Here is a 19660-nt window from a genome sequence, read left to right on the forward strand (position 1 = left end):
GCGACCACCTGATCCTCAATCCATAATTTTTCGAAGATCTACAAATGTAATGTTTTTTGTAGATAGAGATGCCAGTTTTGGGTGAAAGGTTTTGCATGCAGCCTTAGCTGAGCGTACCCTCCCTTAGGGGCATCTTTGGAACATCTCCATGGTGTCCAATGTTTCCCAGATAGGATACTCACTGTTAAATCCATGTCGCATAATCCATTTGACGGACTCTACTCTCCCTCCCTAACTGTATTCTACTCTGCTTTCACTCTCTCTTGTTTGAGTGTTGTTCTTGTTATGTGCGTTAGCTCTATCTCCTATGGGCTTATTAAAGTTGAAACTAAGGCACTATGGGATGTAGAAGAGGGAGGAGGCAGCTCACAAATAAGTTTAGTTTGCACTTGTGCCTCCTTCTTGTACAGCGCCCTCTACACCCCATGGTATCCAGTGTCCCCCAGATGGATTAAGAGAAATGGATTTAATAGTGAGTGGCAAAAATCTTATTTTCTATCTGAGCATTGTCCAAGATAAGTTCAGTACTGGTAAAATGACATCTAACCACAAAATGTAGCTGTCCTAGAGATCCTGCGCTCTCACGCCTTGATGTACTATGACCACTAAAACATGTTCTGTAGTCTAGTTTTTACTAGCAAAAGAGACTCTGATGTTTTCACTGGACAAATGGACAGATAAAATACACAAAAATAAGGATAGCGTGCTGCGCTTGAAATTTGTATGCAGCAGCTCCGTAATTAATGTTATGTTGAAAACACTACAACCTTGCGGCTGTGGACTGAGCGCTAAGCTAAATCACCCAAAAAAAAGGGGCGGGAGGGAAATCAAATAAACAGAATTGAAGCGGCGAAAGGTAGAAATAAGGATGGGGAAGGGTTAGGACTGGGGATGAGAATAGAAAGATTGAAAAGCCAGAGAATTAAAAACAATGGGTCATATGACCACAATGGTTATAGCCTCTTAGGGACTGGTTGGGGGGCCAGTTGCCGGTTTAGTCCGGGGTTGTGGAAGTGCTGTCCCTAACTTACCCTATGCTGTGCTAGGACAGCTTCTTTCCTCTGCAGGGTGTCTTGCAAGGAAGCCGTAATGCTTTAACCACGGCGGGTGCTGATGACGTCAAACGCTGCGAGTGTTGTGGCGTCTGGGTCCCGTTTCCTTGCGTCCTGCCCTTGTGTGGCCCTTTCATCTGACTCCATCAACCCCGAGGTTAAAGCATTACTGCTTCCTTGCAAGACACCCTGCAGACTAAAGAAGCTGTCCTAGCTCAGCATAGGGTAAGTTAGGGACATTACTTCCACAATACCGGCAACTGGCCCCCCCCCAACAGTCCCTAAGAGGCTATAAGGCTATAACCGGTGTGTTCATATGACCCATTGGGGCAGATGTATGATAGCGGCACTTAACGTGCCGCTATAACGCTTCGCCTCTTTACCGAGGCGAAGCAGGAAGCACTACCGATGAGATGTATGAACATCTTATCAGCCAGAGAGGGGGAGCGTTAACTTCCCTCCTCCGGCGCTACCCGCTAGAGACCACAGCGCATCAGCCTAGTGTTGATGCACTGTGTCTCAGTCCCGGCCGGCTCCACTGAGCACGCGTGGGATCTAACAAGTATCGCGAGATCCCCGCGTGCAGCCCTGGAGCCGGCAGCCGCCACAGCAGGGACAGCGCCAGGCATTTACCGCCCAGACCCCCGATCATACATCAGGGAGAAGCGGTATCAGCGCACATAACATGCGCTGATACCGCTTCTAGGCTTCGTACATCTACCCCGTTGTTTTTAATTCTCTGGCTTTTCAATCTTTCTATTCTCATCCCCAGTCTTAACCCTTCCCCATCCTTATTTCTACCTTTCGCCGCTTCAATTTCTTTTACTTTTTTTTTTTTCGGTGGCTTTAGCTTACCACTCAGGACCTCGTTCAGAGGCGGTCGTTGGATGCAAGCGGTCGCATAGAATCAGGGCGGCCGCTTGCATCCTGAACGGCCGCCTCCTTGTCTATCGTTAAACTGTGGGTTACCACCCACAGTCACCATCGATACCATCGGGGCTTACGACCAGACCCTAGAGTAGGGTCTGGGCACTCGTAAGCCCCAGGGAGCTTTCTGCTCTGAAAGAGCAGGAAGCTGCCCACTGACATCACTGATGATGTCAGTGCGGCCGCCCACAAAACGACAAGCGTTCGTAAAGGAACGCCTCAGTTTTGGAAACCACTCTCCCCCCCCCCCCCCCCCCCCTCCTACCAAACGGGGGCAGCTGTCGACCATCGACAGCTGCCCCTTTGGTAACGAGCTCCGGAGCGACAGAGTTTCTCTGTCGCTCCGGGGCTTGCTCACGCGCAGTGTGGCCACTGTGCGTGTGCATGCCAAACCATCGAGTCGGTTACGAGCGCATCGGCGCTCGCTCGCGACTCTGAATGAGGTCCTCAGTCCACAGCCACAAGGCTGTAGTTCTTTTCGAGATAATAAAAATACACTGCTCTTGTGGAAAACAGTTTTTTTGTGAAAGCTTTTTTTGTGCAGGGGAGGTGGGAGAAAGACCACCTGCTAAAAGAAGCTATAGTTAAATAATCAAGCTGGGGAATGTTTGGAAGAAGACTAGAGAGGGAAAGAAGCAGGGGAAGGGACAGCTAAATTAATAGGATGGCATTAGGAAGAGCTGGTGGAAATGGATTTACGGAAGAGGAAGAAAAAGCAGAGAAAAACCAGAGGTTTATGTACAGGGTGTACAGTATATGACCTGTTTTTTGCCTTTTTACCCTATGAGCCGTATTCACTTTGAGCCGAGCCGCGTTAAATTAACGCGGCCCGGACTTAACGCCGACTTCGCCTGTTTTGTAGGCGTGAAAGTATCGCGCGCGCACGCTTTACCCCGTATTCAATTTCAAAGTTCGCGTAAACAGCACCCGGCGATAGTGTAACAAGCGGAAATTAGTGTCATTTTTGGGGAAATCAGCCTGTCACCCCCCCCAAATGATGCTCTGACATGGGGGTTCACTATGGTACCCCCTGATTTGGCTCGCTGAAGGTATTTGGTGTTTTTAAATGGGCTCAATAGCTGCTAAATAGCGTTTTTCTATACCTAATGCAGAATAGTATTTAGGAGTATTTTTTCCAGAAAATAACTTATCCCAGCAAATTTGGGGTACTTTAAAATGGGGGTCAGCATATTTAAAGATGAAAAAATCGTGAAAAATCCACCCGCCGCAAACACCTGCAATGAAAAAAACACCTGGGGCATACTTGGGGACCCCCTAGAGTCAAGTTCGCTAGTTTTTAACTTTGTACCCCAGCATTTTTTTTGCCCCCTTTTTCAAAGTAAATTTTTGGGGTGTCCTTAAGTTTTTGTTTTGTTTTGTTTTTTTTGACACAGATTACCTTTTGGGGGACTGTCTGAAGGCAGCATGGGGGTTCCTGAAACGTTGCACCCCAAAACCCCAATTCTGAACTTTTTTCCACCTGCCATTCATAGGCGATACTTTATCGCCTATTACATTGCATTGACTTTCTGCCTAGGCAGAAAGTCTTTCAAAAGAATACGGGGTAAAACCAAAACAGGCGATAATGACGTCATCGGCAGTAACTTAACGTGGATCCGGACTTAACGCTTCAAATTGAATACGGGCTTATATTGTGTACATTTTCATCGATTGTGCTACCTTATCCTAAATTTTGCATCTAATTTCACCTAGTTACTTAGAATGTGTTTTGGCGGCTAAGGGGCTTATTCAATTTGAAGCGAAAAGAACGAGGTCGGATTTTTCGCCATCAACGCTGTTTTTGCAGGGGATAAAGTATTGGGGTCGTGCCTGCTTATCCCCGTTTTCAGTTAGGAATCAGCGAAAACTGGACCCAGCGGAAAGATAAGTATCAAAGTCCTGTCGCTTTTGGGGAAATCGGCTTGTCACCCCCCCAAAAGATGGTCTGACATGGGGATCACTATTGGTACCCCCAAATTGGCCTGCTAAAGATAATTGGGGTTTTTGAACAGCTGCGGCAGGTGCATAAATGCGTCTTGGAAGAAGTGGTGAAGAATAGCATTTAGCTTTATTTTTTTTTTTTAATAACTAGTCCCATCAAATTTGGGGTACATGAAAATGGGTGCAAGCATATTTTTAAGTCCCTAAAGTGAATTTTAAAAATTCTTCAAAAATCCACCTTCCGCAACCACCCGCATTCTAGAAAACACCTGCCGCATACTTGGGGACACCCCCTGAGTCAATTTCGATAGTTGTTAAGTTTGTCTCCCAACTCTTTTTTTTTATTTCTTTGCCCCCAAAACGAAAAACACTTTTTAGGGGTGTCCTATGCTAATTTTTTGTAAAATTTTGACACATTACATTAAGGTGACATTCCATAGGCTCCAGGCTATTTTTTTTTTTTATAATTCTGTACCCTAAAACCCCAATTCTGCACTTTTTTTTTCGCCACCTATGCAGTGGTGAAAACTTATCCCCATTTTTTTACAAAGACTTTTCGCACCTGCGAAAAGTCTTTGAAATTGAATATAGGGATAAGTGACAATGGCGAAATTTACGTCATCTGCGATAAATTATCGCTGATAACTGACTTTTCGCTCCAAATTGAATATGGCCCTAATTCGCAAAGTTCATGGAGCGCTAAACAGGACTATTTGGAGCAATTTGAGGATAGGTGTATGTGCACACATCTGTATGTTTAGGTATGCACAATACTGTGACAGAATAAGTCCTTCAATTAATAATATCTAAAATAAACTCATCTGCTTATTTAGATCTATGTCATACGTCCCCGCAGAGACCCCAGAACCAGACCCGTTACTTACCTTTGCGGGCGCTCACCCGCGGCGTCCTTGGCACTCACATAGTGCGGCAGCGGCTCTCTCCTCTCCCGCTGGCTCTGTCAGTGTCCTCTCTCCTGCACCCGCAGTCTGCTCAGGCATCTGTGGGGTTGGACTGCAGCCCTCCGGTCCATGGGCGCGGCCATGTTGGATTGCCCGTGTGACTCCGTCTCCACCAATCAGCATCCAGCAACCTAAGTAAAAGGATTTCTGCTGCAGCAACCAGTTGCCAGTGCAACAGGACTCTTAGCCTAGTCTAGTGAGCTCCCTTACTGTGCTCCATATAGCGTTCTTGCTGACTTTTCTAGTATTACATTGCTGTGAGTTCCAGCCATCCTCCATTATACCTGGAGTCCAGTTACCCTCCGGTCCAAACCGGAGTTCCAACCGTCCTCCATTATACCTGGAGTCCAGTTACCCCCCCCCGGTCCAAACCGGAGTTCCAGTCGTCCTCCATTATACCTGGAGTCCAGTTACCCTCCTGTCCTAGCCGGAATACCAACTGTCCTCCATTATACCTGGAGTTCAGTACCTCCTGGTAGTAACCAGGGTACCAGGCGTCCCGTTCCACTCGTAGGATCCTCCTGTCTATTTGTTCCTTCATGCGCAGGAACTTCATCAGACCCAGTCTTCTTTAGAGAGCATCTGAGTAACCAAACAGATCCAAGGCCAGGCCCGGGAACACAGCCTCAATCCCCTTCGCCTGTGACAATCTACTGATCATATTACTTTAGTTTTTACCATACATGTAGAATTTCCAACATTATATATTTTTATTTTATACAAGTACATTATGATTGGGATCAGTACATCTATTTAAGATGAGGAGGCACTGCCCTGGCATTTTGTGCCTGCATAAAAACGAGATTCCTCATAATGGGAATCTTATTTCACCCTCTTCACCTCATTATGACATGGTAGTTTTAATTCTGTGATGGGCTAAAAAAATAATAGATCTTACTACTATTTTGTTTTCTAGGTGTAAATTACAAACAGCATATTTCCCATAAATAAATATTAAAGTATGTTGTTCCCATAGATGTGTAGGAATTCAGATCGGTATTCTACATTTATATTGGTTTATGTAGGAAAGATTCCTGGACTGCACACCCTGAATATATATAATGGGAGGTGCTACCTGATGAGACTAATTGTAGGCACAGAAACAGACAAATCTCAGGTGCACAACTCCAAATTGTTATTAATATATAAATGCAATAACATTTTTGCAATCAATAGAGGTTTTTATCATAATCATGGCCAAGGTTATAGGCCTACCCACCAATTCAGATCGGTATTCTACATTTATATTGGTTTGTATGGGCATATTCAAAAAATAAATGCAGTCAATTGCATTTTTTAATTCTGATCTATGTGTTTTCATTTTACCCTATCTGTGACAGTAAACAACGTAATTGTCCTATTTTTACATACTGTGTAGGGGATTTCTGTTGTGATGACTCATTGGAGATTGTTAATGCATTTTTTGCATTCCTGTCATTGCAGCTGGCACTGTCGGTTCCCTGATACTGTCTGGTATTTTTGTCACCATTAAATACTGGCTGCTGAAATTTTGGGACAGTCTTCAATTTGATATCCAGATATATTGTTTTCTTTCTCTTAGGTCTCGCTTGTTTTAATTATTTGCTGTCAACGCACATTTGACCTCTGCTTATTGAAAGGTCACAAGTCCAGACTTCTAAAAAATAATGTATATAGGGTAAAAAGTTGAATGTGGATGTTGCCGTCATCCTAAATATAAAATTAGGGTTTTCCAGCCTTTAAGCCGCGTACACACTAGATGATAAATTGAACGACAACAATATCATTCATCACGTTCAATATTGTCAAGTGTGTATGCAAGATATAGTTTGATGAGCGCTCCCGCATATCATTAACGGTGTTTTTCATCGCCCATACTTTCAGGGCAACCTGGCGATATCATCAGGTTCTGCAAGTTTGGGGATGAGGGAGGGTGCCGTCACTGAACGATATCGTTAATGATATCATTCAGTGTGTATGCTCAATGTCGTTAACGACATTGAGCCTGGCAGTGCAGGCGAAACACTTAACGGTATTGCTCATGGAGCATATAGTTAAGTGTGTATGAGCCTTTAGTCTCGCTCTATGTGGGTTATTTTACCGAAAAAGAGGATAACATTGTGTACACTGGGCCTGATTCTGACCTGGTTGCAAGCGCTGTGCGCTCGCAACCAGGTCGATGGTGGGGCAGTGCGCATGCACACGACTGAGCTGGCTCCGTCGTGCGCATGCGCGAGACCCGGATAGCGACTGACAATCCGTCGCTCTGGGTCTTGTACCAAAGGGGGCGTGCTGTCGATGTTGAGTGACAGCACGCCCCCTTTGATGGGCGGGCCGGGGAGTGGCTGCCCAAACGGAGGCGTTCCCATGTAAACGCCTCCGTTTGGGGCCGGCCCCACTGACATCACGAATGATGTCAGTGGGAGAGATTTGGGCTCTGTAAGAGCCCAAATCTCTCTGGGGCTTGCAACAAAGAGACCCTACCACAAGGGTCTCGTCGCAAGCGCGATGGTCTTGACCTTCGCGACCATCTTCCTGGCCACTCGCTATAGCTGTGGGTGGTCACCCACAGCTATGCGGAAACTTATCCCCATATTCGCCAGTGCGGAACTCAATGCATTGAATCCGGCGGAAAAGTTTTGTCTATGAATAGCAGTCGAAAAAAAGTGCAGAATTGCGGATTTGGAGTGCAAAGGTGGGGAAACCACCCTGCACCCTTAGGACAGGTCCCCAAAGGTAAACTGCGTCAAAAAAATCCTAAAATAATTTAAAGAGCACCCCAAAAAAAATATCTTTGAAAAAGGGGGCGAAAGTTCAAAGTTGGGGTAGAAACTTAAAAACTAGCAAAATAGACTTTGGGGGGTCTGCAAGTATGGGGGTGTTTTTTTTTTTTAACTGCAGGTGCTTGATGAAGGTGCGTTTTTCACATTTTTTAAAACCTCACTTTTGCGATTTTTAACCATGCTTGCAACCATTTTCAAGTACCCCAAATTTACTGGGAGTAGTTATTTTCACCATAAAAAACTCCTAAATGCTACTCTTCACCACTTGTGAAAAGACGCTAATTAGCAGCTAATGAGAGCATTTAAGGACCCCAAATAGCTTCAGCAGGGCTATTCGGGGTCATCTACATCAAACCCCAATGTTAGTGCATCTTTTGGGGGGTGTCAGGCTGATTTTCCCCAAATCTGACAGCACTTTTCGCCTGTTTGCATTTCGCCGGCTGCCGTTTCTGGTGATTTCTAATTGAATACGGGGATAAGTGGGGACGCGCGCGATACTTTTCCGCATGGAAAACTAGCGATGCTGGCAAAAAGTCCAGCATGTGAAAAGTACAGGACTTTTCGCACCTAATTGAATATGCCCCCATATATAAAATTGTATTTATTTAAAGGTGGAGAGTGAACTTTTCAAGCTAAAAATAATTGCAAATCACCTATAAAGACCAATAAAATAATATAAAGTAGATGGTAACCTCAAAATAGCTGCAAAGCCTATCACAGATTTGTTTGCTTCTATATAAATCTCTCACACCTCAATATGCGAATGACCTACCTGTGGAAGCAGAGGGAGTTAATGATAGAAAGATAAACCAAGTCACAAGGTTAGCATAATAGTTAAGGGATCTGTTAAAAGTAACTCAAAGTACTGGCAATATATGAAAAAATGCATATGAAAAGATATAGATGTAAATACATCTATTATATATGAAAATGGGCACTATAGTGTGGGAAGAAGAATGTAAACAATCAATTAACTTGCATGTGGGGTCAGAATTGGAGGGATTTGTGCCACCTTGGTCTGGATCCATTAGAGAGGAGTGAAACTTTTAACTGAAATAGCACATTGCCATGGCATCAGGCAGTGGATTCCTATTGGTGGATGCATATGGTAGTGTCTAAATCAGTTGGGCAGTGAGTAAGTTTCGTGGATGCATTCTGCAAAGGTTGCTCGTTGGCTTAGCACTTGGCAGTTGTTTCCCAGTGTTCTGCCAATGCTATATTTTTCGGGTGGCATGGCCAGTAAAATTTCCCTGCCACTCGGCACTGACACGTGGCGAAAGTAATGCTGCACTGACGTTTCCAGATGATTTAAATGTTGTCAATGTAGCGACCCCATAGGACCAGGTTCATTAAAAATGTTCTACTTTTAAATTTTATTTTTGTCTTTTTTTTTTTAATACTTATGTTAATTGCAATTATTTTATGCTTTAAGGTTGAAGGGTCTTCATATTTGAATAAATAGTATTTTTTTTTATATATTGATTGTCTCTTAAATTGGGAGGACCATCCCTAATTAGACATTCATCTTTCTAAGAAGATCCTAGTAAACCAAGTTATTTATTTCCTTATACCGCCTTATAATGAGATAACTGGAAATTATTCCATGACAATTAAACTGACATTATAAATGAATGTCAATGACGAATAACCTATTCAGAAAAAGGTAAGTACGACCTTGAAGGATTTATTTTGTCCGATTCACCATATGCAATAGTACTCCGTTATTTTTTGTATAACCCTTTGAGTTTCCTGAGGACGACCTACCAAAAGGTTTGAAAGAACACCATTGCAATCTGCAATCACTTATGAGTAACGGTGCAATATTACCTAAGGCTTGATTACATCCAAGAATCTGTATACAGTATATCATTGTGTTATAGTGTACACTATGCGAGTCTAAAAATACTATATATTTGTTTTCCTCCTTTTTTGGTAAAATAACCCACACATCCTGAGAATAAAGGTTGTAGAAGTGCTGGAGCTAACCCCCATTTGATCCCGCTATCTTCTAGGAACTTATTGGTTGAGTTTCAAAAGTTCAATACTCCAAATCTTCTTTTTTGTTCACGCAAGTTCTCTTCACTTCGCATTATCATCCTAACTATGTCAAGAATAACAATATATGACATCCGTTTATGTAAATTTACCTAAATATAGCTCTGCCTCTACAAATAACGGTGCATACACATGGTCAGATTTTGTGTCAGATCTGAACGATAACTATTTTAAAAATCGTTCATATCTGAAAGAAAATCTGACATGTGGGCCTGCGACGATGAGCGATGCCTGTTCCCGCATGTCAGATAACGATATCTGACATCGTCTGTGCTTACTGTCAGATTTTGATAATTTCATTCATTTTAATACTGTCTGAAATCGTTCTGAAATCGTTCAAATCATTGGTAAAATCGTTCAATCGTTCATCTGACAGATCTGACGGTGTGTATGCACCATAAGTTTAGTATTTAGCATCTTTACTGCAACTAATGAGTGATATTCTTGTGATCACTCGCTACTAATCTTAAATGGTGCTCCAGGTCCTAGCTGTCACTTTTCAAACACATGACAGTTAGGTCCTGATTGGTTGGAGCACCATCTAAGATTAGTAACAAGTGATAACAAGAATGTCACTAGTTGATAAATAGGGCTAAATGTAGTTTGTCTAAACAAAATGAATTATATCCGGAGCTGAAGAATGGATTGTTTTTGACTGGCAGCTAAACTTCATTGACCAAGACTTTCAAAGCAATCAACAATGAATCGCTATCATAATTCTTAAACTATCACAGAACAGTAGTGATGTCGCTGCAGGTTACTTCAGCCAATTTTAGAGCTTGGTCAACTGTTATTCGGCTTCTGTAGGGAGTATTGATCTTATTTGGTATTGAGAAATGTTACAAATTAGATGACTTCAACATATGTATGTTCAGAAATATGTGCTATAATTTATCACATGTATGTGTTATGTCCATCTTTTAGGCTGATTTATCTCTTTACAATGAATTCAAAACTTGGAAAGAGGAGCCATTGATGGACAGGTCATGCTTGTTTTTAAAAAGAATTTATGAGGAGGACATCTGTCCCTGTCTAACATTTCCAAAGAATGAGGTAAATAATCCCTCCAGCAATTTTTGTGTTCTTTTGAAATCCCACCTACATGCTGGGACAACAAATGTTAACTTGTACCTGTATGTGGACATATATTTTTGTATTCCCTGTTTGCATGGGTGCTTTGTGTTAGCAAATTATCCTTGATATCTAACTGGTGAGACCCCATTGCAGCTCAGGGAATTAGGATTAATGTAGGCAACTAGAAGTTCCTACACATATGTGTTGTAGATTAAGCATAAGTGGAGCAAGTATGTTTAATTTTACATGGGCAGAATTGTTAGACTGAAGGGCAAAAGCTTGCTACACATCTAAAGATTCTGTCCAACCAGCCAACTAGTTGATTGGTTGGAATGAAAATCTGGTAAGGTATGAAAGCAAATGACAATCAGCAATTTGCTCCCAAACGCCGGAAAATGGACAAAAACAGTTTTTTTAACAAATTGTTTAAATCAAACATTTACAAACTTGTCTGATGACCATTTTCATCTGTTTTCTGGCATTTAGGAGCAAATTGCTGCTTATCATTTACTCTCATACATTACCAGATTTTCATTCCAACCAATCAAGTAGTTGGCAGTAGTTTAGATGTGTGGCCAGCTAAAGTCTAGCAGATTCCTTGCACACTAAAGGGGCCTGTGTGCAAATTAGTCACACAGATGTAACTAGAACTGAACAACTGTATCCTGTTGGGAAAAATTAGTGTTGATAAAATGCTCTGCTTGGTAGTCTGAACGAAAAGTGTATGAGTCTTAATATTAAATGTTATGTAATCTAGTTGCAGTTTACGTATATCCAGGTTACCGTTGTACCTAATGCAGTTAGTGAATAAAGAGAGCCAATCTTCTCTCCGATCTCCTACCTGCTCTCCTATAGTGCACCTCTCTGAGTTAATCCTCCTTACATCATCGTGATGTTACTGGGTCTCCCACTGAATATTAAATATGGCCTTACTTTGCCATATACATAATCTAGTATTTAATCATAATAGATGTTAGTCTCTACTGAGAAGTCCCTATAAAAATGCTGAAATAGAAGTAGCTTTACAAATAAGCAGCCAACAAAAATAATTTTCTTGTTTTGTAGTTGGCTGCATCTGTCTTGGAAGCTGTTGAGAATAACACTTTGAGCATTGAGCCTGCTGGTCTGCAGCCTGTGCGATTTGTGAAGGCATCAGCCATTGAATGTGGAGGACCAAAGTAAGTAACAATGAAGATAGAAAGGTTGAATGCCAAGTGGTAATTTTAAATAATTTGAATAAACGCATGCTCTGGGATCACACATTCTGCAGACTGAAATGCTGTTCTATAAAACGTATCGTGTTCCAATTCCAGCAATTTACTTAAAGTGGATATTAAAAAATATTGAATATAATATAGAGTTTAGACCCTGGGTATTGAAAGTGTAACAACACTGTTGCAGGGTATTCTGTAGTTGGCCGATTGTACATGAACAGTTGACATATTTTGATGATTGTACAGCTGCTCGCCTTGACAAAAGGGCTAGTTAGGCTCTCTGAAACGCTGACTGTACGATGTATATGTCCTTATAAAAACTTGTTGAAAATTTACCTTTTGAGTGCCACTGCCTACTTTCTTTGAATATCCTAAACCTTTGCAGAAGGCACCCAAGTTCTGTGAATTACAAGGAGTTGAGTGCCGGACCATGTGGAACATGGGGCAGCACAGACAGTGTAATGTCTATCACTACTGCCTCACAGCACTGCGGTTGTTGGTTCGATTCCCACTACAGTCCTAACTGTGTGGAGTTTGTATATTCTCCCTGTGCTTGCGTGGGTTTTTTTCCGGGTACTCCGGTTTCCTCCCACACTCTAAACATGTACTGGTAGGCTAATTGGTCCCCAACAAATATTAACCCTAGTGTGTATGTGTGTGTACATGTGGTGGGGAATACAGATTATAAGCTCCAGTGGGTCAGGGACTGATGTGAATGGCCAGATATTCTCTGTAAGCGCTGCGGAATATGTGTGCGCTATATAAATAACTGATAATAACTGATAATGGTCCATAGTGCTATATAAATAACTGGAAATGGTACATAAGTCTTAGGCCCATATTCCATTAGAGGCGAAAAGTAGAAAAAGTTTCTCCTGTCTGACTTTCCGCCTGCTTCGCCTGTTTCAGATGCGAAAACTTTCCGTGCGCGTCCCCGCTCTTCGCCCTATTCAGTTGCTAAACAGACGAAAGCCGGACAGGTGGAAAATACAGTCTGAATTGGGGAAATCAGTCTGTACCCCCAAAAAAGATGCACTTACATAGAGAATAAATATAGATGTGTACTAATAGCCCTAATAAAAGTGTTTGGGGTACTTAAATTGTTTTAAATTGCTTCTGCTTAGCGTCTTTGCAAACGTTGTGAAGAATGGCATAAAGCAGTATTTTGTGGTAAAAATAAGTTGTCCAGTCAAATTTGGGGTAAAGTGAACTTTTAAAAAAAAAGGCACCTGCGATGTACCTGCAGTCCTAAAAACACGTGACACATCCTTGCAGACCCCCAAGAAGTCTATTTCGCTAGTTTTATGCTTGTCACTCCACTTTTTTACTTTTTCGCCCCCAAAACGAAAGTACTTTTTTGGGGTGTTCTGAGCTAATTTTTAGAACTTTTTTTGTTGATTTTTCCTTTGGGGGGCTGTCCCAAGGGTTCTGAGGTGTTTCCCCATGTTTGCACCCCAAAATAAAGATCTTGCACTTTTTTTTACCTGCTATTCATATAAATACTTTTACTTATAAAAGATACTTTTATACCGCCATAGAGTTACCTGCACCACAGATTGTGGTATATGCTCTCATTTGTCCCTGCTAATTGTACTATATTGGCAAAACTATAAGACCATTTCGCGAGCAAATGGCCAATCATAGGTCATCTATTAGATCAGCCCTGACGAACGGGACTTCTGATAAACCGGTCGCTCGACAATTCTGTGAACGAAAGCATCCATTATCTACTGTGAAATGTATAATTATCGACTGGGTGCCACCACCAAGCAGAGGAGGAGACAGCGGTAAATTGCTTCTGCAGAGGGAAGCATTATGGACACATAAACTTGACACTATTTATCCAAAGGGACTTAACGAAGCAGCCCATTGGAGTATGTTCTTGTGAATTTTTTCATGATGGGTGCACTTCCAGCATTTTTTCATATATTCCAGCATTTTTTCTTTTATTTATTATTTTTTTTATTATTATTATTTATTTTTTTCTGGAGACTAATGCTGGGCATACACAGCCAGATAAAATGTCTGTCAGACCGACAGACATTTTATCTGGCCGGCTGCCAGCCGCAGATGTCGCCGGCATACACTGAGAGAGAAATCTCAGTGTATAGCCCGACATCCGCGCTCCGCCCCTGGGGGAGGAGACATTTCCCTGTTCTTCCGTAGGAAGGAACACAGGAAATGTCTGTCTGTCGGCCACGCTGGACATACACTGCCAGATGCGGCCGACAGTTACCGGGTAAACGTCGCATCGGACAGGCATGCTGGACAATCCTGCATGCCCGACCGAGCAATATTTAACCCTCAGTCGCCCGCACACACGCTACAATTATCGGGGCGATCCGCCAATATCAGGTGGATCACCCTGATAATTGTAGCGTGTATGGCCAGCATAATGGAGAGCCATGAGTTGTGTGTCAGTGGGTTATAAATATTTTTTTTATTTGTTTATTGTTTTGTTTATGTTTGACATGCATTATTTAAATATGTATGGCATGCATTTCATGCAATATATTTGCATGTTTTTGGAGGATTGCACGGTTCCTTTGCCTATCACACTTGATTTTTCTTTATTGTAAGAAGTTTTACAGTTCACTAGAAATACTAATGGTCACTTTGGGTCGCTCTGTGTGCGTGTTGTCCAGTATAAGAAACAATGACTGGAACACACGCGATTGGCACATAAACCTGGCAATATTATCTTTTTCCGTTGTTTATGTATCCATGGTAACAGGGGAGTTTGTATTGCAGCCAGATGACTGGACAGCGTTCCCGTAACTGGCGCTGTTCATCATGACTCTGGTTTGAGTCACATGATTTAAGTGTTTGTCTACTTCCTGGATGCATCTCTAGATTTTTCTGGTAACCAGGGTGTGTGCGTTCCAGAAGGGGGAAGTAGTAGTAGCTGGAATGCACGCTGGCACTTCATGCTGGATTATGGTACACAGAATGGTGAGCAATCTTTATAGGTCAACTAAGCTGCATTTGTGCTCATTATTTATCTATTACTGAGTTTCAACAACAACTGTTTGTTTAATCTAAATGCTAGATATGATTGTTTATAGTAGTACATTGGTATATTGCAGGTGACCTAAGTGGAAAGTACTTGTTTATGTTAATTGTTTAATCATGTAATTAGTATGTGTATATGTGCTCAGTGTTACATGTACTTGCATCTTGACAAAGGTCCTTGGACTGGACCGAAACGTTGATGGCTGTACTTTTAAGATGACCTAAATAAAATCAAATATTTTATGAACATTCCTTGAAGTCTGGTGAGTGCACCCTCATTTTTTGGAGATTGTCTTTTAGCAAGGTGTTTACCTTGCTTGGGTCAGCTACCCCAGCATTGAACTTCACAAAACGTGAGTGTGGACACTATGTGGTATACACGAGAGCCGGTTGGAAAGTAACGAAACTGATTTTTTTAAATTTAGTATCGGATGACTCCACAGGATCTGAACATTTTTCTTTTTCAAAGTTGTGTCCTTCACATTCAATAAATGTTTGTAGCGTTTCAAAAACATGCAGTAGACTGTTATGTGACATCACTTTTAGTGTTGCAGCTGTGGCATTTTTCACTTCATCTTTTGTTGAGAACTTCTTTCAGGGTTGGGAATGCCCAGAAATCACAGGGTGCTAAATCCGGGCTTTATGGAGGATGTTCCAGTGGTATCCCATTAATTTCAGTCAGTGATGCCAATGCAACATGTGGTCGGCATTGTCTTAGAGTAAAAACCACTGTTTCTTCAGCAAATGTGGTCTTTTCTTCCTCATAGCTCCATGCAAATGGGTTTTCAGGACGTTGCATAGTAGTCACCATTAATTGTTTGTCAACTGGGAACCCAGTGCTGTAGGATCATACCATGCGCATCAAAGAACAGCAGAAGCATGACTTTACATGCCGAAGGAATCGCACAGAATTTTTTGGGCGGTGGCAAATTAACGTGTTTCCAATACACTGGACTGTTTGGATTCCGGATCATAATGACAAATCTACAATTCGTCACCTGTCATATTCGATGACAGGAAATCGGCTATACTTTCCGACATTCGAACTGTGGGCCTGATTCAGACCCGCTTGTGAGCGCTATGCGCTCACAAGCAGGTCGATGGTGGCCCAGTGCGCATGCGCACGACGGAGCCGGCTCCGTCGCGCGCATGCACGAGACCCGGATAGCGACGGGCAAACCGTCGCTCCGGGTCTCGTACCAAAGGGGGCGTGCTGTCGATGTTGCGTGACAGCACGCCCCCTTTGGTGGGCGGGCCCGGGGCGTGGCTGCCCAGACGGAGGCGTTCCATTGGGAACGCCTACCGTCTGGGGCTGGCCCCACTGACGTCACAAGTGCACTCTTGGGCTTGCGACAACAAGACCCTACCACAAGGGTCTCGTCGCAAGCCCAATGGTCACGATGGTCTTGGCTATTGCGACCATCATCATGGCTGCTCGCTATAGCTGTGGGTGGTCACCCACAGCTATGCGATCGGCCAGGAGGCCGTTCTGCAAAACCAGAGGGCCGGCCCTGATTCAGAGCAAGCGCTCTGTCAGAGCGTCCGGCTCTGAATCAGGCCCAGTGTTCTTGCACGATTCAACTCATCATCTCATTTACTCTTCCGTGAGATTTCGGGGTACCCACCTGGCGCACACACGATGCATTTTCAGTTTCTTTGTAACAATATGCTGAACCAGTTTGAATGAGATGCCAAGTGAAGACGAAAGTTTGCGAAAAGTTAACCTTCTGTCGTTTTGCAACATCTCCACAGCTTTGGCAATGTTGACATCTGTAACCACAGTGGATGGTCTCCCAGAACGCGCTTCATCAGTCACTCACGTATTGCCTTCTTCTCAGTGCTTACACCACCAAAATACTGCAGCATGGCTAATTGTTTCTCCACCGTATGCTTACTGTAACAATTCATGAGTTTCGTTTCCACTTTTTCCAAGTTTAACAGAAAATTCAATTGCACATCTGACGTAATCTCGCAGACACGTCTTCCTCATCCGCCATGACGAAACGTACGAAGATCTTCCACTCACTGTGACCAAACAAAGACGACTATGGCAGTCCAACCGCAGGTTCAGACACATCTATGTATGAGCTAGACACATCTATGTATGAGTTTCACAATAACCAGCATAACATTGTAATGTTTATCTATGGGACAGAAAAACAGAGGCAGTCTCCTTACTTTTCAATCAACCCTCGAGTGTGTGTGTGTGTGTGTGTGTGTGTGTGTGTGTTTATAAATCCAGGTATATTTCCCAGGTGTGGAAAATAGGGAGCTCTCACTAGAGTTAAAGTATCACGCTATTTAATCTTTCAACTTCATGGCAAAGCCAGGTATTAAGTTGTCGACATTTCAGTCCCGGAGGACCTTTATCAAGACTCCAACATCACAGCATAATCACCATAGTGTATATACGATATTTCACAAAACCAGGCAATATACATAAGTGTAATATGGACCCTCATTTATACCCCCCTTACCTTGAAAAGTGCGCCAACCAACATCACCTCGTCGGGCAGGGATGCGGTAACAGATGCTGGCAAGACCGGAGGTCGCATCATTTAAGCATCCGGGTTGCTAAGCAATCGAAGTTGCCAGCACACAGAACGCGCCCTAGCAACTTCACCAATTTGAACCCAGAACATGCAGTACATACGAAAAATGCTTCGCTAGGTCTGTTACTACGACTGAATCGGGTAATAACAGATGTGTTTGAAACCTAACCGGCTAAGCCATGCCTTTTTATGGTTTTTGGGGATTTTTTTTATTGTAACATTTCGCCAATTTGTAAGTGCAATTATATTTGTCCATGGACTCCATTGGCAAACGCAGGGGGGGTTTCCGTCTGCCTGGAAACCCCCCTCCCAAGCCCACACCATGACCACAATAGAAATAGTAATGTAATAGAATTTTAGTAGTGCTGCATGTTCTTCACAGTATCACAAATGAAATAATTAGCACCACCTGTGGATCTTTTAACACGTATCAGTCAGTAATAAATAACCTGTGCACCAACTAGGAGATCTGGAAAACATTCACTGTTAGGGATGCACTGCTATAGAGCCCAATATGTACATATATGTCCAGGGCAGTGCTAGGTTCTTCTGCTGCTCCCCCAGACTCCCGGACTTGATCTAATACTCTGGAATGGTGCCCACATCTAAAATAATGGCTTCTGTGATTGCTGGTCCTCTATATGCTGGAATTATGACACACAATATACTTTGTATGATGCATATTAAGCTGGTTAAGTGATAATTATACCCTCTTCATGGACTGGCCACACTCACTCTAAAATCAAGCATTTGGAACCCCCCCCCCCCTCTAGAAATCCTGCGTTTGACACTGGACTCTGATTCAAAATGGATCATTTCCAGTGGGTATTGAAAGCTGAGCCCCTATAGATGCAAATGATAATGCACTGTTACTCCGCCTTATCGTCTCCCAGCCTCCTGCCAATCAGTGGCTCGTGGAAAGCAGAGAAATGAGGCGTTGCTTTTGAGGCGCAAACCCGGTGGCGATTGTCTGGGAGTTGCGAGTCTGGAATCGACGTGTTAGAGAAAGGTGAGAGAAGAGCGTCCTCCGCAGCAGTCTCATGTATTGTGCCGACTGCGCGCCCTCCCTCATTATGTAATAGCTACGTCACGTAACCAGACGTCCAATCAGGAGCTGAACTCTGCAGAAAGTAAACAGTGTCCGCACATGGCTAGGGCGTCGCGTCCATGTGAAAGCATAGACCACCAGTAGTGCGTGAGAACAGCAGCTGGCGGCGATCACCCCTATCCCGCTTCCCCCGGGTCACTGTGCTGGCACTGTGTTCTGGTAGTTTTCTTGACATTTTAAGGTTCGCTATACCAAAGTTTATTATGGTTTTTGTGTCTTTTTTTTTTTTTTTTTTTCAATTCAATTTTATACAGTTTTTACAGTTACAAATTCTGTAATTTATTGATGCTTTGAAATCCGTTGCAAGAGAATCACATTAATATCTTACTTAGGGCCTGATTCAGACCCGCTCGCTCTCTGCATACGCTTGCTTATGCATATGCAAATTTGTCAAGGTGACGCCATGGGAAGCGAACGCTCGCCAAGGCATAAGCACGCCCAACATGTCTTAGCGAGCGGCCACTTTGTCTGGGCGTACGCCCAATCGCACAGGCAGAACCGCCTACAAGCACACGTCATCTCCAGGAAGTGTATTAAAACATTGGTACATCGAGCACCATCGGATGCTAACGCAGTGCTTACGGTTGCTTTACCCTAACGCAAGTATTGCTAGGAAATCAGTGTAAAAAGAAAAGGCAAGTGACGTGTACTATGACGCTGCCTGTTAATTATGCATGCCTCTAAAACGGCGTTGAAACACTCAGGCACGCCTGCGTTCGCATCTCCAACCCCCCATTATTAGTGTCCTGCCCCTGTTACCGCCCACAAACGGCCTCTCCCTTCACTCATTACCCTGGTTTGCCTTTGCTGGGCGAGCGAGAGGGTTGCGATCGCAGTGTGTAGTTCGCGCATTCGCAGAACGAAGCGTGTGCATATGCAGAACATCGGGCCGCTTGCGAGCGCACAGCGTGAGCGAGTGGCTCTGAATCAGGCCTTTAGTCTTTGAGATATTCAAAGAGTGGTCCGGTCAAAGAGACCAAGCAAAGAATATATATGTGTGT

At 43.2% G+C, this 19660-nt stretch overlaps 1 protein-coding gene across 2 annotated transcripts in view; it reads left to right on the plus strand.

Moving 5' to 3' along the window:
- Positions 1-19660, plus strand: part of RAB3IP (RAB3A interacting protein) — an 81704-nt gene that overhangs the window by 42639 nt on the left and 19405 nt on the right. For both annotated transcript variants that reach the window (XM_088452521.1, XM_088452520.1), the window contains exons 7-8: positions 10624-10752; positions 11839-11951. In XM_088452521.1, the coding sequence (XP_088308647.1) occupies positions 10624-10752; positions 11839-11951 (242 nt within the window). The remainder of the gene's footprint in view (positions 1-10623; positions 10753-11838; positions 11952-19660) is intronic.

This window comes from Taudactylus pleione, unplaced genomic scaffold, assembly GCF_031769625.1.
Source record: "Taudactylus pleione unplaced genomic scaffold, aTauple2 ptg000038l, whole genome shotgun sequence".
In the NCBI taxonomy this organism is placed as follows: domain Eukaryota; kingdom Metazoa; phylum Chordata; class Amphibia; order Anura; family Myobatrachidae; genus Taudactylus; species Taudactylus pleione.